General features: G+C 39.3%; 1 protein-coding gene across 4 annotated transcripts in view; it reads right to left on the bottom strand.

Annotated features, from left to right (window-relative positions):
* Positions 1 to 21874, bottom strand: part of pasilla (RNA-binding protein Nova-1-like protein passilla) — a 94964-nt gene that overhangs the window by 59736 nt on the left and 13354 nt on the right. For all 4 annotated transcript variants that reach the window (XM_028316047.1, XM_028316046.1, XM_028316049.1 and 1 more), the window contains one exon: positions 13787 to 13933. In XM_028316047.1, coding sequence (XP_028171848.1) covers positions 13787 to 13933 — 147 coding nt within the window. The remainder of the gene's footprint in view (positions 1 to 13786; positions 13934 to 21874) is intronic.

The raw sequence follows: 21874 nt of genomic DNA, 5'->3' as shown, positions 1-21874 counted from the left end.
AGGAAATGTCTTTTCCTAGGTTGTGGTGGCCCAGGATCCATCATTTTTAGGAAAAATTCAAGTTTTAGTATGGTACAAAAATGTCACGTAGTCTGCGACGTGCGGTCCCACAGACCGCTGTAGAACTTTAAATCGAATTATCTTATTAAAACTGCCCTCATCAATGTGACCACTATCTGTAATGGCGTTTAGGCAACTAATTTTGAAGGTACTGAGACGCTCGGGACACGGGAATAAGTAGAACATTGCAATCCAGAAATTTCAAAAACCGGAGCGGTCTGTGAGACCGCACGTCGTCGGTTAAAGGTTAATAACCTTTATTTCTCATCGTGTCATATAAATATTCGTCGCGAGACGAAAGCGGTTTTGTTTTCATTTTTATTGTGGAATAAAGCTCGAGTTAAGCTGTCCGCCATACATTCAATTTACCATCAATTGAGCACGCAGCAAGAGCAGCGTTAATCTGCCAAACGAGTCCTAAACGCTTCACGGGCCTATGCCTCATTTTTACTGGAGAGCTCCGGAGGGTCCCGTGAAATTGCCGCTGGGTAGCGTAGCCGTGCGTGCGGATTCGCGCGGATTTTGCTTTCATCGCAATCCCAACTAATATTATAAATGCGAAAGTAACTCTGTCTGTCTGTCTGTTACGCTTTCCCGCTTAAACCTCGCAACCGATTTTGATGAAATTTGGCATAGAGATAGTTTGAGTCCCGGGAAAGAACATAGGATAGTTTTTATCCCGGTTTTTGAAATAGGGACGCGCGCGATAAAGTTTTTCTGTGACAGACAAAATTCCACGCGGGCGAAGCCGCGGGCGGAAAGCTAGTGGATGATAAATTGACTAGATTTTTTAATTTAGATGGAACAATTTTGAAAACTTTCGCGACGTCATCGTCAATTAGCTTACTTGGCCATCAAGCCTAAACTTCAGCTGAATAACAGACGAAAAGTTTTAGCAGCATTTTGAGAAGAAATAGATAGAATAGTCATATCGTGGCATATTTTTATGTTGCTGAAAGGACGAAACTAAGCGCGCCAAGATGTATCCTCGGTCGACGTCGGTTCTACCGGATTTGACGGATTATTTATTATCAGATATTGCAACTACAATACAATGTACAGCTTTTAACCAGTTTCTGGTAACTCTTCAAACAGCCCCGTGGTAACCCTACAGCCAGAGCGGTTCACCACGTGAATAATTGCGCCGCCGTAAATCCGCAATGCGCCGCGGCGCTCCGCATCATAATGCCGAGAGTTTAGTTACGGCGCGGCACTGATTCGCCGTTTAACCTTAGCGCCAACTTTGTAAAGCTTTTGTTTAAGGGCCACAACTACTTAGCGTCTATAAAATTATCACTGTCACAGGATTTTCCAACAAAAACAAATTTTATAATGGTAAACAGATATTTACATATTTACCCTCCCGACGTTTCAACTCGGTCTTTACTTTATCGTCTGCGGTTAAAAATTTTGCGACATTTCTGCGGTCTATCACGATATTGATGTTTATTGTTTTATAGAATTAAAAAAATAAATCAATGCCGCCATGTAACCGCTATTGTTTTAGCAGGAAAAACTGTTTTCTGCTTTCGTTTCGAAAAGCGAGCTCACGTGTTGTACCAATTTGGTCGTTTGTCGCTTCACAGAACATGTCAAACTTATAACCCGTCGTTTTTTCGTCGGGTCGGGGCTTAAAAACAGGTCCATTGATAAAAGGAAAAGTAGCAATTTCTATGACGTGACAGCAAAATAGTCCATTGACATCGCTTTATGGTATCTGTCAATTATTGGACGAATAGGAATCGAGTGAACATTAATGGGCATATAAAATATGACATTTGGTGACTTTTTGATGGCAGATTTTTTCGTTATTGACGCAATAGATAGACCCGATTTGAGAATTTGATGATTTACGCTAAAAACGTGAACCCGACTTCAAAAAGTCAAGAGTCATTTTGGAAGACATAAAGGAACAAATATTCCAAATATGACGAATACTATCAACCACTAACATTTACAATGGCGAAGATTATGTATTTTTGTAAATCCAAAACCCGCTAAAACCGGTCCGTGGCCGTGTAGTTACGCGGAACACGTTCGATGCTCGATAATGTATTTATATTTTATACATTCATTAGATACAAAAAATAAACCTCGCTATGTAAATAATCCCATTTTTTGTTCTTTCTATTTGGACGTCAACGCCTTTGACTAACACCATTAAAATAATGAAGCTAACGCTAAAGTAGCTTCAGAAAACGGTATAGATAGAGATAATAATGTTAACAGTTTTATTTCTATTTGATAAATACATTGGAATTTAGTTATCTGATTAATATTTCGGCACTAAAAGTCGAGCTTATGATTATAATGATTATTATCAAGAAATAATTTCATTATATCATTATTCGATATTGTTGAATTAGTGTAATATTGTGGGATTGCAAATTAAATCATCTAGGAGCTATGGTAGTTTTCTCTAGTAATGGAATAATAATTAAGATGCAAACGACGTCTTGGCAAAAATCTGTTAATTGGAAAATGTTCTTTGTACACAACTTTTACAACTTATTGCTTTTTCGAGTGTACTCGAGCGGACATAATCTCCATAAGTCCATTCAACGAAAACATTGCGAGATGAGACAATATCAACATGTTTCTTCGAGTAGAAAATTAAAATACTGTCGCAACAGTACAGTCACCAAGCAAAAACATTTATCTAACATTTCTTCCACCTAACCTTACCATTTATGGGTCAGAGATGGTCGTTTACTTCTGTGCCTCACTGTACAGTTTCATCTAATGTATTCACTTTTATTTTCGTTGCGATGACATCATCAGCTCTAAGTCAAGTATTCATACATCCTTGAGCAGAGATTGGATGATTGCACTTGTTTAGAATTACAAATTGATATAAGTTGCACGATTGAACCGTGGGTGTTATGGTAACAATGTTTTTACTTAACATATCCCACACATAACGTGATACGTGATGTAGCCATCCACGAAATCACTTTAAAGTATTTTTTTGAATACTTTTAATCGTGATGAATGCAGTAAGCAAGGCCAAACACAAGTCACAACATACTAGCACAATGTCACATCTATAATATAAAAATGAATCGCAAAATGTGTTGGTAAGCGCATAACTCAACAACGCCTAGACTAATTTTACCAATTCTTTTTTTTAAATGTTTGTTGAAGTCCAAGGATGGTTTTTACGGCGATAAAAGTTCGATTAATTACCGGGAAACCCCTAAAAAAACTCGAAACTTCTTCCCTAAGGGGGTAAAACGGGGTTCACGCGAACGAAGTCGCGGGCGGCCGCTAGTACATAAATAAACAGAATTCAAACACAAGAGAAACTTTAAATAATTCTCTGTAGACGGACCTTGAGCCCAATAAAGCCTAATCTAGTAAAACAAAAACATTATGGATTCAATTTGCTACCCACTATTTCATAACCCTAATGGAATTAGAAGTTCAGACCGCTTTCACTTGATGCATCGTGAATTCGCTTCTTGAATATTGTATGCCACAACAAGAGAGAATTTGTGGCTTTGCTTTTGCCACTTTACCGCAGAATGCTTCGCATATTTCAAACAAAATTTTGTCCGAAAAATTTTAGTCGAAAATTAACTCCGCCATGTCCAAAGCTTTTCGGAGAAGCCCAAAAATTTCACGAATTCATTATACTTGTTGTTCACTTGTTCGTCTAAGAAGGCGAATGCCGAAAAATAATCTCCATCGTCAAGAAAAACAGGATATTGCTTCATACAATAAAGTTGCTAAAGAAAGTCGAGTTGAAAAGTTAGTACTTTGGTTCCAGCAATTTCTCAGATTACAAAGGCGAAGAGGGACCGGGCCCGGGCCGAAAGAGGAGACGGTTAGTGGATTAAAAATTACCACTGCGGGCTATACTATAGTGGCACTGGCAGTTTCTAGGTCACCGGGGGCTTGCGGCGCCTATGTGTTACGGCTTCGCTCGCGGGCTCGATTAGACAAAGCGGCGTAATGATAATGACGGAAAGAACGCCGCATTACAGGTCTGCTGGAGCACTGCTCTGAATGTAACAAATTGAAAGAGAGAGCACAGAGTTAATGCTCTTTCTATGGCAGCGCTCTTTAATACTGGCCCGGATTACTTCACGTTGAAAAGGGCGTGAAAATCCCTTAGGAGCAACATTGAAAGGCGGATAATACTTATGTAAATCACAAATATTTCTAGCCACTCTATTTTTCTTTTTACACAAATTCTTTGTTACATTCAACTGATAACTTTTTAGGTTAGTGATAACTACGAATTAAAGGACAAAGCAGTAAAATGCAAAGCCACCTGCTTTTAAAAGACGGCTAGACAATTTAAATGGTAACGCGTTTTGTTTCTAGGTTAATAAGCAATTTAATTCAGACGGTTTATAGGCTTCAGCCGCAGTGGGTTCCGCAAAATGGAAATGCTAATTTGTGAAAGACATCACTTCCAATCAACAAAGGAGATATGGCGGATTTGAGACGTTTTGAATTTCTAGGTCAACGGGGGCTTGAGCATCTTTTGTGCGAGACGTTCTTTGATGCCGATGGGACTCAAAGCCATTGAGTCGTTTGCAGAGGAACGGCATTAGGAGATGAAGTAACACGCAAAGTACAATGAATTTCAGGCAAACTGCTGCAGACTTTAATGTGTGACGTGGAGTCACTCCATGGTAACCGATTGTATAGTTTTATGATGTTTACACTTTACCGACACAAATTGGTGTCAAGTACGACAGACAAAAAATTGGGCGTGATGGCGCCTTACATGAATGTTTTTAGCGCAAAGTTCAACATTCGAAGAGTAATGTTATTAATACCAGACTAGATGCAGTTTTTCTTGCACTTCAGATCTATTGCATTACAAAGTTGCTTTAAAAGCAGTAAGTATTATATTTGTGTTGTTTTTGGTAGTTTTGGCAGAGTGCATTCAATATCTGTCAGGTGACGGCGCGACTCCGCGTCTGGCTGGCTGACCTAACTTTGACCCGGCAGCGACCCATTTACCAGCGGAAAAGAGCATTATCAGAGAACTAGCGTTACTTGCATTTCAGGACTCTTCAGTTATCCAACTGGTATAACGATAGTATAGATTGTTATGTAAATTTTATAAGGCAGACTTCTGCTGGCTAATGTATCCTAATCAAGGAAAACAGTGTAATTTTATTCCATGTTGTGATATGCCACGAAAATACCAAACAACTCAAATATGCAGATGTCCTCAGAAAATATTACAAAACAGGATGTTTATAATATTCTCAAAAATAATCAACAAAGCCGAGTATTAAGGCTTCGTGTTCGTCACGGAGATCACTTACCGTGAAGAGCACTTCTGTCATTTACAACCAAAATTCTGTCTTGAATTTTCTCTAGGGCCACAATTAACCTTGTTGTCGTCATAACGAATTCTAATCTGAAATCTTTTGAAATAAAATTGACTTAAACCAACATTCAGGAAACCCGGGGTTCAAATAATAGGAAAATTAGGCGTAAATATTGAAAGTGACGACTGCGGCACGCTGTTCGGGGCACAGTTAACATGCTAAGCGGCCGTTACAACAGCTTTTACATAATACATGTCGCTTCTTTATCATTTCCAAGTGATTACGGCGCCTAACGGCCGAAGCCACGCAGGGCAATACCGGCACAAAGTTAAATAAGGTACGGCCATTTTCCACTTTTAAAATGCCTTATCGTAAATCATTAATCAAACCACTTGCACCATGTTGATTTAAAGGTAAATTTTAAAGAATTTGCAAAAGTTAGCATTTTGTATGAACATTAAAGATTTTTGACACTTTTTAAAGGTCATTTAGGTGTGGTGCTTAGTTGAATTGGTGTCAAAGTTCAAAATACAGTGGTAAGTTGGTCTGTTGTTGATCCTACACATACTTCGAAACTCATAAATTAACAATCACTACTGCAAACGGGGTACACACAATAAAACGCTGGACTTGATTAATTCAGCGCAAAACTACGCGTAATATGTGGAAGTAATAGTTTTCGACCCTTGTGGGACGTGTGACGATTATGTATTAAGTCAGACTATTCTATGGTAGCAAATGGACCAAATTGCCGCGCTGGCGGTTGCCTTTGTCGCCCTTGATTTACGCGGCGATAGCTGACGCAGCTTGGGCCAGATTTATATTAGCGACCTCTTTGTCCCCATTGTACGCCGGACAGGTTAGGCATGTCTGTTTTTACGTGAGCCTAAGGTTATTGTTTGATGGCCCTGTCCCAAAATTTATGACAGCCATTCCAGCAGCTTCATAGGAGGCATAAAAACAGGGTCCGGTAAACGGTAAAATCAATCATGCCCTCCAGGAACTAGGCGTTTCTATCAGTCATCACTTTTTTATTCTTTATCATCATAGATGCCTGAAAATGAGCGAGTTAATAGCAGTTCAAATGATAAAACTGCTCATTTTCATTGTGTTCAAGTTACTATAATATTATAATAGCAATCATTCAGCCATATTTAATTACAACTCTGTATTTTGGAACGTAAAATGATTGTGGTAAATGTTTGCTTTGTTTAAATTTCCCAGAACATTTATAGAACTGAAATTATTGAATGATCAAACGAACTTACCAAGTGAAGTTCGATCTAAATTATCCTGTTTTCGCCGAAGAGATTTATTTTACCATGTAGTAGTACCCCTGTACGACAACCCAATCCGCACACAATATTCAGCGTAGTAGTATTAAAAAACAAAAGAGCGGGCAACCCCACCCCTACCCCGCTGTGGGCTCGGTGTCCGAGCGGTCTCATTATATTTAGAGAAGAGATGACATTGACGTTTACCTCCAGGGAAGAAGATATAGAAATCTTCGGGTTGGGAGGGACCTTAAATCTCTTCGGCGAAAACAGGATAATTTAGATCGAACTTCACTTGGTAAGTTCGTTTGATCATTCAATAAAAGAATGGCTACTGGGTAACATCTCGCATTACCTCGGAGCAAAAAAATGGCTACTGGTTAACATCGCGCGTTAACTTGGAGCTAAAAATGGGTCAAAGTTACGCGTCGTGTCACAACGCTTATAATAAAAATGTACGAGCACTTGCACAAAATAGTTGTTACAACCAACCTTTTGTTGGGTCTAATTCTCGTCACTACACTGCACAACTTAAAATAATTACGTTTTTTGTCGGTAAAAACGTCCTGGTGACGTCACTTAAGCATTTTTCTTATACTGCGTGCGGTCGTTGCGCGTGCGCACAAAGGAATGAGACCGCTCGGACACCGAGCCCACAGCGTGGTAGGGGTGGGGTTGCCCGCTCTTTTGTTTTTTAATACTACTACGCTGAATATTGTGTGCGGATTGGGTTGTCGTACAGGGGTACTACTACATGGTAAAATAAATCTCGGAGGCGAAAGCAGGATAATTGACATAAATAATAGGAATTTCAGCGTTCGGGTTCTGATATCTGAACATGACATCGAATGCGTTCGAATATTCAGAGAATTGCCTGGATTTCTGACGAAGTCAATTCATGTCCGTTCAATAACCCCTGTCATCTCGTGTCCGGGGATACATAGAATCGAATATGGAGACCAAAACTTATTGCAATAATTGCTCTGTGAATGCAACCATGAAACCAAATAATATTTGAAGCAGATATTGATCAAATACCCCACGATTCCAGCTTCAAGCAAAAGCTAAAACTGTCGATATACGTCGACAATATTTTGCTACTATTAGTCACGCTAACAAAAACCAGTGTTTTATGTAGGTCAGCGATCTTAAGATTCAAATGCCAAGCAAGATTTATTTGTCCACATCGTCTGCTAACTAGCGTGTTGTAATCACATGCGCGTAGCATACACAAGTCGCTACTCAATAATTCTATTAGTACAACAACAAACCCGTTGCGCGCCGTAAAACTTCTTTGTTGATCGTTATCTAGTCCATAGCAGTTGTTTACATTATAACTCTTGCTTCAATTTCGCTTTTAAAATCTGTAGCATGATCTGTTATCTAATCAAGAGCAATCACTATTCTAAAAACAAACGCTACGCAGATACTACATTGATTTTGTTGAATCTTTAAAGAAGCTGGGAGCATGCGTGGGATGTGACGATAGTCCAATTAATGAATGGCCTGATTGTTTTTGTAGTTGGAGTATTGAGTTCGGCTGCTAAAGAAATAGGTCAAGTTGCTCGTACATGTGCTGCTAGCTCGTCGAAGTCAATGGCCTTTAGATGCAGCATCCAGAGCTCTTGATTTCTTTTCATTTTCCAGTCTATCAAGGCCCAATGTCGACAGCGCTGACACAAAGTATATGTGCACTCGTGAATTAGTAGCTGCATCATGCAATCTGTCTTTATGTGAAGTGGAAAAACCCTCTACTATCTATTCATTACATATTGAAAACGTCAAGATGAGTATAGGATAACATTTAACGTTAAATTGTTACCCTTTTCAACATAATATCTCAGTAGGTACTTGTGCAAGTAACCGTGTACAGAATCGGAATAACGGCAAATTCACTTAAACATTATTTATTTTACCCCTTATCTGAGCTCGTGAGTCGAGGATAGGGGTACGGTTACCTATACCTGCGTATTTAATGTGTCCCCAACAAAGTGTTTTTCACCGGGTATTAATTAAGGTGAGGATAATTATCTCGCTGAGCTAGCCTGCCCCAATTACGACAGGTCATTACGCAGTCCCCATCATCGGGTTATTTCGGCTCTGCTCGCAATAACCTATTTTTTTAAATATCCTCAATTAAACGCAGGAAATATGCCGGTCGCCGACGCATTTGACGATCAGCAAACTTGGCATTGGATTGGGTAATGAAACTAATTGTTTTCAATTTTTACCATATTTGAGCGCTTGGACTAGTCATCAGCCATTGTTATTAGATAGGTAGTCCTTCGAGCTGCATAATATAAAAAAATGCGAATGTACAAAGTTACATCTAATATGCAAACCCGAATTTTACGATAGATTGATTGCAAAGAAATGTCGAGACATCCATTAAAATGATTATGATTTCATCAACATAACTTAGCACATTCCAAACAGGTTTCCAATTTGTACAGACTAATTACATAAATATCTAGTTAGTATTTATACTTTCGAGCTCCAAAACCTGTTATCAAAATGTTAAATGAAATTCCGCTAGGTACACAAAAAGTTTACTAATGACAACCGCACGAATCTCCGACGTTTCAAAATTAAACTTACCTCCATGCGGGAGGGTATGAGGGACAGGGTGTGTGTACCTTTCCAATAAACAAGGCAATTTACATTAGATTAACATTGAGCTTTAAAGTAATATTTTAGACTTCGCTACATCGTCGATTGTGTAATTTTCTTATACTACGGGGCCTTGACACTCCTTAAACGGATCTAATGATGTAACATCTAGCAACTTTGGTATTTCTAATCAAGGTCCCGTAAAATGGAAGAAGTTTTAGGTCAAGTTTTCAAGAAATTATAGCTCTATAATGTGTAAAAACGAGTTGTAGCGAGATAAGCTCGGCTGGAAATGAATCACATGTTCGCAACTGGGTCAAAAGTTTCATGGCACCAGGATTTGGAGCGACTTATGTATTAAGGCCGTAATGGCATGCTTTGCTTTGAGTGGATATGGGCTGTATAGGGGTTGGCAGAGGAAAATGTGATTTTAAAAACTCGCCATTCATAATAAAGGGATCTACGGTTCTATGCAATAATAAGTACGGTGACTAATCAATTGAAAGGCATAAAACACGTTCTAACATTTTCTGGAAAACATGACGTCGTCATGATTATGTCATCGTGGCATTTAGTTAATAATGCGGTTAATATACTTGAGACATTTTGAAGAAATAGACTCCATGTTTTAAGTGTACGTCCTCCAACAATTTCAGATATTCTGCTTGAAATCCATAGACCTTGCCAACAGTCAGGTGGAAATTACGAGCTACCGATTAGCCTAGAAACGGTTGCATGTGCGAATGTCCTTGCCTCGTCGCCCCCCGATCGATTTTATTGCGATCCTCGTAACTGGCACTCGGTGCATGAGGGCTCCACTCGTAATTCTGATCGGGGGACGCGCCGGAGGTCCGCCAATTAGCCGCTGCTCCGACGCATTCGAGATGGGACATGGACTAGTAGGCTCGCGGGAGTCATAGGTTATTTGAGAGGTTTTACTAGTAACGTCAGTGTATAATAAGGGCTATCGTTTTAGCGCTCACCAGTTGGCGCCACTGTAGAGTAAGGTCCTGTCAATCGCCAGGGGTGCAAACTGTTAAGTATAAAAACGATAGCCCTCATTAAATGGTCATTCCAAAATCTTAAGACAGCTGAAGGTACAGTTACACGGCTAGTAAAATTGTAAAGTAATCGGTGATTTGTCAATTAAAATTTAACTTAATTTAGATTCTATTAATAGTAACATTGCACGTCTATCTAACATGAATTAAAATTTAATTAAAGACGTATAAAAATAATGTACTCCATCAGCAGAAAAACACGGCATTAATAACAATATTGTGTCATAAACGAGAGCACAATAAAGCAGTAGTAACACATAACGAACCTTTTAGGAGAGCTAACTAGATTATCGTCCCCGCAGCGACACGTAAGGGATATGCTGGCCGCCGGACTACCCTCAATAACTTCGTTTGACACGGACGAGGGACAGAAAGTGGAGGTTTGGCTAATTATCTTCTGTGTAATGGACGAAAAGCTCTGATTTTAGGGAATTACGCCTCAATAAATGTAATGCTATGTGTCTAAATGGAGAGTAATTTGTTTATCATAATACGATAATCGTGTCAAGAGATAGTACAAGATTCTACTAGTCTATAAATGATGAGACATACTGATTAGCCGCGACTATTTCAAGAAATTCCTTCAATATAAACTTAACTGCGAAAATAGCTCCATAATGTGTATTACGTGATACGGCAGCTCTGGCCTCATTATGATATTCCACACCTGCGGAATTGGAGCGGGCGTCAATCATGAGGAGCCATTGTTCAGGCTCCACTGTCAGCCTTGCAGGCGATAACACAGTATAGTGGAGCAACTCACGTCGGTATATTTTTGGTAATATTTGCCCTTTCGCATGCGAGAATTTTGGTATATCACAAAAAGAGCTGATTGCGCACGGTTTCCCTTTCAAAACTGGAATAAAAACTATCCCATGTTTTCCCGGGGTCTCAAACTATTTCCATATTAAATTTCACTTAAATCGGTTAAGCGGTCTAAGCGTAAAAAGGTTACAGACAGAGTTACTTTTGCATTTTCAACATCAGTGGATAAATTAGGTGTAAAAGTACGACAAATAGGGTACGTGCAAGTTACTTATAAACCGCACTCTTTCATTATCGAAAGCTGCTTGAAATCGCCGCGAGTGTTTTCTAAGGTTTTTTCATTAAAAGCTACAAAAAAGCTCTGTTAACAGCGCGCGCATGTCTTTTTCGCTTTGAGCACTTGTCCATGATGAATACTCGTTTTTGAAACGATTCACTATTCGATCGATGTAATACTTCATTATGTTCATCGTTATGTATCATTTTGTGGCGACGTATTGTCTGTATTCCATGACCATGACCATTGACCATAACCATATAAATATCACCTATTTCCGTTCTGCTGAGGTTTCGAGTGTCATTTCTTTAGTATCTTTCTTCCTCTCTTTTTTTTCTAACATGTCTTGAAAGCAAGCTACTCTTATCATGTGTACTGTGGTCGACACGTGCGTTCGGTAGCTGTTATTGTACGCGACGTGACGTGATGTGACGTGACGTATACTAATAGTACTAATACGCGTGACGCCGCTCGCCCCAACCTCTTTACCAGTCACGTTTCAGAAATATTTTCTTCCCCAACACGAGTATTGAAGTGGATCATCTTATTATCAACTTCAATGTCATTCTGTTACTTATGTGAGTACAGGTTATGAAAGATATAAAATTAAAGAGAAAGAGAAACAGTAACAATAAATTATTTTTGCTTTAAAAATGCAAAAAAAAAAAACAGTCGTACCAAATCCTACTGGTTAGTTAGTGACACTTATTTTAGAAAGATGATCACTTACGACCTAGTATCGTGGCAATTTATTTGATCAAACATGGCCACGCTGCCTGTTTTGGAGCTAAAACAATAAAGTCTAGCTGTGCCTAGTCGAAACTAACTTTCACTGTTTCCTAATAAAGACTGAATGAGTATGAAGTCATTAAAGACGAACTGACTTTTACGTAAACGCCAAGTATGTAAAACAAATACACACGAAAACTGATATCGGTTCGCCCCCTTTGTTCAAATCCTTTAATCCACATCGCCGAGTCGGTGATATAGTAAAATTTATATGGCCTGTGCCGAGTACACCAATACAGGACAATATCAGTAGGTCTACTTTTCTTTGTGGTCTAACGTAGTCTACCTTGTATGGCGCTTCAAGATGTCAGAATGTGTGGTGTGTAGATTACTGCTTGGTTTTACACTGTGGCCAGTATAATAAGAGATCAAACGCCGGCCGCTGGCTACGGCCGGACTGTGGCGTTATTGCTTCCGAAGCTAACAATGGTGGATGTAGGTCGGGCTTAATTAAATAGCCTTTAAAGTAACATTCGCATTTAATGCTAACTAGTTGATGTCGTGACTTCTGTTATAAACAAACGAGATAAATATTTATCTAAATGCAATCGTAAACAAAAGGGTGTTAGCAAACCGATAGAGTTCTAGTAAATACGTAATAATTTATACAATAAACCGATAGATATATTATGATAATATTTTTCCGTCTAATGTAGAAAAACATGAGCATCAAAAGGTCGTCTTCTTGACTAATGAATTATTTATCAATGTAGGCAATAAAGAAAATACTGGCGGTACGAGAACAAAGTATAAGCATTTTTTGCAGTTTGGAGGAATTTGCCAATAATTCCTCCCATTTGACTTAAGATTTAGAAAATTATTGCGACGAGGGTTCTTTCCAGCGATAAATCCTAAGATTTGGGAGGATTCCTCAAACGAGTGAATGTAAATGTTTATTTTTGAAAGTAATTTTCAACTCCGTATCCGTGTACTCGAATCATTGTTTTAATCAGACGTTGAGTTGAGTCATAGACAGAGTAAAACATTTGAATCCTAAAATCCTTGTCCTCGTTTTGTAGAGGACTGAGAACATTAGAGTGTTCGCGACTACTAACATAATTAAATTAATCATTGACACGGGGTCTAGTCGCGGATGACTGCAGTTGCTGTTAATCCTTCGTTGATTCGATATTAATTGCACGCGGGCGATGTCGACTTCGGACACAGCAGAAGCAAATGGCAAGCTTACTGCTAAGCTTAAGCCTAACATATCAGGAAAAAGAAAAAAGGAGGAGCATCAAAATGCACTTATAAGAATTTATTCGTTTGGATGGCGCTACTACGTACGTGGTTTTGAGCAGCAATCAAATTGATCCTAATTAAGAGTAGATAGTGCGCCAATTCTTGGCTTGCGGTCTAGGACGTGTAATTTTCGGTCAATGAGACATTCTCCGCGTGTCCAGTCAGAACTGTTGAAATGTTTATGCCTAGTTTTGTGCATAGGAGACTTACGGAACCTCCCTCAACTATACTGTGGTTGTGTCCACCACGCTCCGTTTGCCAGCTCGATAACATTAATTATAGAGCTTTGTTACCTTTAATTATGGCTATGCGTTTTTTTACTACGTAACTTAATTTTAATACCAATATTAATTAAAACGTTTAAACAACTTTGTTTTCTGAAGCTATTAAGATCAAAAAGAAATTGTGACTTACCGGGATAGAAGTCATGTGACTTGGACATCTTGACCCTGGCGCCGGTGTCCTTCTGCAGCTGCGCGATGGTCTCGCCGCCCTTGCCGATGATGGCGCCCGCCACCATCGACGGCACCAGCACCTTGAAGTGGTACGTCGGCTCCACAGCTGCGTGACAAAACAACGTTTAGAACGACGCCACTGGTGACGGATGCTGCGTTACGCGAGCTACAACTTACAGATCTTACACATCTCAAATTCCAAACAATATTCTTAAAGCTCGTTAACACAGCACACCGATCGAACACTCAATAAAATAAACTGATGAATGAGGTTTTATGCGTGATAGGAAATTATAGAATCTTAACGATTTGTGACCAATCGAGTACCATAAAACCCCAAATGGTTTTCAAGATTGAGGCCAGCGAACAAAGGTGGAACTTGAAACATTTCCTGCCTTTGGTCGCGTTGGAAATAATAGGTTTAAGTGTGAGTCAGTGTGACACTGTGAAGTGCGAGTTATGTATGTGGAAGACCACACCTCGTAGCTTGTGCTGATGTCAATTGAAATGGTAGTGTGGGACAAACATTCAGGCCAACATTGGAAGTAGCGGCCAACGTTTGCCGATGTAGCAATGCAGGTATTTGCGTCGACCAATCAACACAATGAATATTAATCTAGTACTTGCTCTCGGTAAACACTCGGTAATATGACAATTGTGATTTGTCTAATACCTAGCTCGCATGTGTTAGACAAATAAATTTAAATGCATTTATTTATAGATCATTTTAGAGCGACATTTACAGCAGGTTTATTTAGTTCATGCATTTTATCATGAGCAAAGCTATAGTATATTTAGCAGTGTATTTGACAGATAATCATTGAGGAAGTAAAAAGATGATAAGATAAAATAATTCTCAAGAAACATTTGCCAGAATGTTAATACTGCAGTGAGACGTCTACTACATACAACAATAGATATAAATACGATACCATAATAAATGATAGCTCTAGTCTGATCGATGATGGAAACAGAAGCGGCGACGCGTCGAGATAAATAACACGGACAAGACGACCAACGAGGCGAACAAGTTTAACCCTCGGGTTCAATTAAGATGTTGATACAAAGTAATATTAACTCCCAACAAACTTGAGCGATGAGAGGCATTGAAAGTCAAAATCAACTAACTGAGCGGTATCATAACTGGGAACAATAGGCACAATGAAGAAGGGTATAAAGAAACTAGTGCACCACCCACATTCAATATGTATCAATTGAGCGGCATCCCAGCGGAGTCCGACTTGTCCCGTCATGACCTCTTTTCGATGGATAGGGCGCGGCAAACGAATAGATGCTCTGCCACGGAAAGTAGCTCATGAACATCAAAGAGGCGGTAGTCTTTGAGATCTTACAGGTGGTCGTGATAAAATGAAGGCACCTTTTGACTATAAAGAAAGCGTCACTCATACATGAGGTCGAACTGTCATGGCTTGTGAATGAGCCCGTTGTTAATGATGCAGGTGTCTGGACGATATTCTCCGTACGATTTGAATTTCCAACCTGCCAAAGACACGCCATCGGATAATTCCAGTCAGGCCTGGTTTGAAGTGTCCGCATAGCCGCCGGCTCGAGTTTGCTTCGCGCCCCAGCGGCTTGGCAACCGCCCCGCTGACGCTGCCTCCGCTTAAGTGGAGCAGGTGGCTTGAGGAGCTTCCAAATGCGAAACATTACGGTTGAAGCGAATTAAACTTCGCTGATACTACTGACCTACAAAGATTCAAGAGATTAGGATTAGGGATGATGAGCTTTATACCAACGATTCACAAAGTTTTAATGGGAGATTAAAAGGCACTTCAGGACAAAATCGATCTCAAGCTATCTCTTACGCTAATTCATCAAGTACTTAAATAAACCGCTCGTAGAGCCCACGCCAAAAGATCTATCAATGCAATGTCCTTGACACGTTTCACGATTGGTACACGTCGATTATTTCTAGCTATGGCAGTTTACAAAACAAGAAATTTCTTTCCATAACAAATTGTGCAACAAATCGGTTTCGTCCTTCGATAATTGTTTGGTGATTGGCGGCTTACGTCAGTTAGGTTAGTTTTTGTTACCTAACTGGTAGGGAGACAAAATAGCATTTTAATCGGTCCGTGAAGTGACGTAACCAGTCGGTAATGTGCTACAATGCGCCGAAGCCCGTAACCTTGCAGCGGGCTATGTTTAGACGAATACTTTATAAGGCGTAATTAAACAAACCTATAAACACTGCACCTCGCTTGCGTTTGAATGTCTAACTGCGTAATCATTCGCGATACTGTATGACCTTTTCACTTTGAGAATTTCAAATGACGATTATGATAGCCTTAAGCAATATTTTATAAACACAGAAGAGTCTAAAAGATCAGTATGTCTGGTAACCTTGAATAACAAATAAGTTTTTATTTTAGCAAAAAACGAATACACCAAAAAAGGCAGTTTTTCAATATATTGTGATTCAGAACTTTATTTTATCCGCTACTTCTCTTTAAGTTGATAGAATATTTCTTGATAATAATGACTGTTAGTCTCATAGCACACAAAACTAAAAGTAGAGCTCCACTTTCAGCATGAGGTCAATTGTGATCAATACAATCTTTCACAAATCGTATAGTGTCGGAACGGAAGGCAGATAGATATGATGTATAGGAAAGGCTTGCGAAAATTCATAGCATTAAAACTAATCAAAAACTAACACAGATGCTCTCCATACCCTTATCTTCAAGTAGTGTTATGAATAAGGACTTGTCGATTCGGTTTTATTTTATCGTAAAGCAAAATTGCTGCCCAAGGTAACTCTTGGCTCCGAAGTCCGAACTTTGTTCACGACATTTTATAGTACAAAGACGAGTAGTAAACTTGAAAATGCTTATGATTTGAAAATCCCTACAGAATTTCAGCCAGAGACAGCCAGGAACTACGCTATGTTTTTTACTCGTTTTACCTTATGTTGTTTTGATGTATGAGTGTGAATGTATGAGTCCCCTTCCCCCACTACAATCATCTGCCTCTACTCCTCTGCGACCGTATTCAGATGTAGGTCAGAAGTTAGACGACATTTTACGAAATTTATGCGCACAGCTCTTTATCTACGGCCATCTTGTCAGCATGCCAGGAGCAAACGTGAGAAATGCTGAAGGAATAGTGCGATCAATTTGCCGAAGAATTTGACACTGCTGCAGCTGTACGATCTTATTTTCTGTTTAGGAAAATCTATACGAGAAAAATCGGTGATGCCAGAATTTTCCTTGCATTTGTATTAGTAAGCGGAAACTGCCAAGACTGGACTTGAGACAAATGAATAAAGGATACAGTAAAATTTAAACAAAATTGTTTGATTAATCTTTAGAATTTATGTATCTTTCGAATCGTTTTATTAGTATCACAAGACAAAGGAATTGAGAGCTTCTGACTCTCGAACGAAGTTATGATAACATCTCGATCAACTTTCGCAAATTGTTTTATCAAAGCCACAAATTTTAGGGTGGTGAGTTGAATTGTTAAACAATTTTCTGCAAAATTTTAGAATTGATATCATACTGTTTTACTTTTGCTCTTAATTTCTTATGTGTATCTCTATACTGAGTTTCATTAGTCTGATTTTCATGTTTACTATTGCGCAAGCACACATCAAAGTATTTTGACACGCACGTCATCATAATCAGCGTTCCTTTGCTAAAGTGCTTCTATTTTCGTTCAGCTTTCATAAGTTTGAGATTAGATTAGATATGTGGGTAGTAGTATACTGAATTTTGACAGTGATGAGGGTGCTAGATAATCAATCAATCAGTCATTTGCAGTTTCGCTTCCTAACTATATTTTATGATAATACTAAGAACATATTTCTGGCGGCCTAAATCCTCTAGATAATATTTTCGGGTTCCTTAGGGACAGAATATTAGGAACGCAGGATATTATAAGGTTATTACTTAGCTCGTAAGCCGGATTGTCGATCAATCACGCACGATCCATTCGCTCATCACGCCGCAAAGGGTCCGTGGCCGAGTCCCCCAGTATTTGACGCACCCGTGGTCGACGCCCCCGATTTAAATAAATTTAATATCATATTTTTTTCGGCTTTTGCACTAAGTACAGTCAACGAAAAAAGTTTTACAAGCTAATAATTATACTAAACTATGCATGTTTGACGCTATTTATGCAATATGGGAGCAAAATTTTAACCCAAAACCAGCAGTAGTAAGAAACAAAAAACTTTTGTAGGAATTATTTTCATTTCATTAGATTCATTTTTGTGTTTAATTCTACTGGCCTAATAAATATTTATTCGTTTATAAACATTTTTGTGCCTGACTGTACATTTGATTAAAAATTGCTTAAAATCGAATTTAACTGACCGGGGGCGTCGACCACGGGTGCGTCGAAAACTGGGGGACTCGGCCACGGACCCGCCGCAAAGGGTTGGCTCGCCATCTGTTCACGTTGCGAGAGATCCTTAAATACCAGAGGGTGTTCCGTGACTGTCACGTCTTATAAGTTTATAAAGGGGGATTGTGCATACTTGGGAAGCTTAATGTTGCCCTATTCAGGCGTTCCTTTACACAAGAGTTGTGAAGCAACAACCTGAGTTTTGATGTTTACAATTTCAAGCTCCAAGCTGAAAATGTTATTGACTGTATTTTTTTGGAAACTTTAATTTATGAATTCAGTTCTTTGAGCTTATAAACTAACACGAAAGGTGTTAAATATACCAACATGACATCTACTATCCGCAGAATTTCAACTACTTTCTATAGCTATGGTTTCAACAGTGTAATTACTGGTCTATTACGTTAACGCGCGTCGATATCTATGGCACCATAATATACCATGGCTGCGGTTATGACCGTTACCAGGGCGAACCAATCAATCACCGTCGATCCTCGTCGCCCGGGCAGCCGGGTCACGGGGATAAGCTTGTCTCAATTTCAGACATACCGATAATGTACGACAATTTGGACATCAATAGATAAACCCATTACCACAAATGCTTGCACGTAGTGGTTATTAAAATTGACGGTTTAATGAGGTAAATGACAGATTTACATAACACTGGGATACCGGATTAAGATAACCTTATCAGTTATTACATACATACATATTGAAAATATACACTCAGCGGCACGGAATTTGGCCCAAGCCTAAACAACCAGATATGAGGCCAAATAGGTGTTGTATACCTAAGTTTCGTGTGACATGTTAACAGAACATTTGTTTTTGTTAATTTAAGAGGCTAGATTAATAAAAACATGCGTCTGTTTAACTTTTTTGACTCTAGAAACGCATTTCGTTGTTGGAGCGTAAAGAGTACGGGTAAGTTTAAATTCGATATTAAATGTTGTAAGGGTTTGGCGTTTTGTTTTTTGTTTCTAAATTAATCTTAGGGTTATTCTCGTTTCCATAATTTGAGAATAATGTCCATTACTTCAGCTCAAGTTGCTCAAATAGTGTTGCTTAGAAGTCAAGGGTGTATGCAGCGGGAGATGGCTGAAACTTTGAATTTATAGCGTACAAATTTAAGATACACGTTAAAAAGGCATGACCAGATCGCCTTTTACACAAGAAGACCAAGAAGTGGGGAATTAAGGAGTAAATCAGCTCGCGATGACCCGATAATCGTGCTTGCAATATCAAGAAATCGGGTTCTCACTACGTTTGAGATACGCCAGCGTTTACAAACAGCAAGCCCAGTGAATGTTAGTGAGCACACAATAAGAAGAAGGATGGAGGATCATAACCTGCATACTCGAAGACCAGCTCGAGGACCAGAACTTCTCCGATACCTCCGCGAAGTGCGACTTACGTTTTCTAGAGAACATGCAAATTGGGCGCAAGGCTAATGGAGTAAAGTTCTATGGATCGAAGATTGCAGAGTGACCTTAAGAGCTCCAGACGACCGTGGAAGTGTATAGAGAAGGTGCGGAGAAGAGTTACTACGCAAACAGACAGTTTTCATAAAGAGTTTACTCTATTAGTCTAACGTACAATTTGCATGTTCTCTAGAAAACGTAAGTCACACTTCGCGAAGGTATCGGAGAAGTTCTGGTCCTCGAGCTGGTCTTCGAGTATGCAGGTTATGATCCTCCATCCTTCTTCTTATTGTGTACTCACTGACATTCACTAGGCTTGTTGTTTGTAAACGCTGGCGTATCTCAAACGTAGTGAGAACCCGATTTCTTGATATTGCAAGCACGATAATCGGGTCATCGCGCGCTGATTTACACCTTAATTCCCCACTTTTTGGTCTTCTTGTGTAAAAGGCGGTATGGTCATGCCTTTTTAACGTGTATCGCCATAAATTGAAAGTTTCAGCCATCTCCCGCTGTATACGCCCTTGACTTCTAAGCAGCACTATTTGAGCAACTTGAGCTGAAATAATGGACATTATTCTCAAATTATGGAAACGAGAATTACCATAAGATTAATTTAAAAACAAAAAACAAAACGCCAAACCCTTACAACATTTAATATCGAATTTAAACTTACCCGTACCTACTCATTACGCTCCAACAACGAAATGCGTTTCTAGAGTCAAAAAAGTTAAACAGACGCATTTTTTTATTAATCTAGCCTCTTAAATTAACAAAAACAAATGTTCTGTTAACATTTCACACGAAACTAAGGTATACAACACCTATTTGGCCTCATATCTGGTTGTTTAGGCTTGGGCCAAATTCCGTGCCGCTGAGTGTATGTGATGCAATAAAATAATTATGATGAAGAAGTTATGATTTTTATTTTAGTTACTTCCTTTATTCATTATATTTTTAGCGTAGCCTATTAAGCTGCTGGCTGGTGTGACTCCAACACAACAATCATCGCCTCGCGCCTGGCTACGCTCGCTACATGCACCACCGACGGTGTCGGGCTGTAGAGCTGTCAATTTGTATGAGAATTTAACACCGCGTTCAATTTATAGCACAGTCAGGCAGCTGTGTGCCAAAGGATTAAGACATGGATGGATTTTAAACGCCCAAAATGTTCCTCACGTATCGTCAATTAGTCATTAGCATATTTTTCGATGTGTTAAATTCGATTTAGAATCTTGAATTGAAATAGATAGCCAATTAGGGTAGTTCACTGGGCCCGATTTTGTTTGCAGTCTCCAGATTATCCGTAATTTACTGAATGAGCTATTCGCGTCCCGATTCGTTTATTCACGCGTTATAATAAATCACGCGTGAGCCGATAGCCCGTCACGTCACTCCGCGGGTTATCGCCGGTAGACGGCCAAATGCTCGGATGTCACAAAGTACCTACGCAAATTTTGCGGCAAAACACTGGGCTTTGTGGACGTTTGCCAGTATACATAAGCGAAGGGATGACTTTTATTCACAAAATATAGTGTTCATTTAATGGATATGTTACAGTTTTCCGATACGCGACAGTTATGCGATAGTCCAATCAAGCTAAAGGACAGTTCCGCTAAGACCATTTACTGAAATACCTAAACCCCTAGCTAATATAGCAGTCAATCTACCTTTTCGTTAACCAAATTCAATAAACTCTGTTCCATCTGTCTCTTAAAACTTCCTGAAATACTGGCAAGACTATATTAAAATATATTAACGGACAAGATCTAGATTTGCTTGACTCTCTGTGTTTTATTTATGCCGGATTCGCATGTATCATGAATAAACTATAAAATAAATAAATCCCGGTTCACGGAGGCGATCGCTCGTCACATCGGGTTGCGGGTTATCGTCGCTTTCGGCTCGCTAGGACGGCCAAATGTTAGGCTTTTGGAGACGGGAACGGTAAACAAACGCTTACGTGAGCGAAACTGCCGAGGCGGCCTGATTTTGACAAGAGATGACTGCGCGATATTCACCGTTTACGGTGTACCGTCCAACGCCCCAGGAGTACGTAACCCAATATAGATGTAACTATATTGATTGGGAAACCTTGGAGGAGGCCTTTGTCCAGCAGTGGACGTCATTTGGCTGAAACGAACGAACGAACAAACGATATTGATTGGGATACGGTCGCATTACGCCAAATCGCATATCAATTTACTTTCAAATTGGTCTCCTCTATTGATATTACATTTTATAACTTGAAATAAAAA

This window comes from Ostrinia furnacalis, unplaced genomic scaffold, assembly GCF_004193835.3.
Source record: "Ostrinia furnacalis isolate ACB-3 unplaced genomic scaffold, ASM419383v2 OfSCF5405, whole genome shotgun sequence".
NCBI lineage: Eukaryota > Metazoa > Arthropoda > Insecta > Lepidoptera > Crambidae > Ostrinia > Ostrinia furnacalis.
This window is presented reverse-complemented; position numbering and strand designations above follow the sequence as displayed.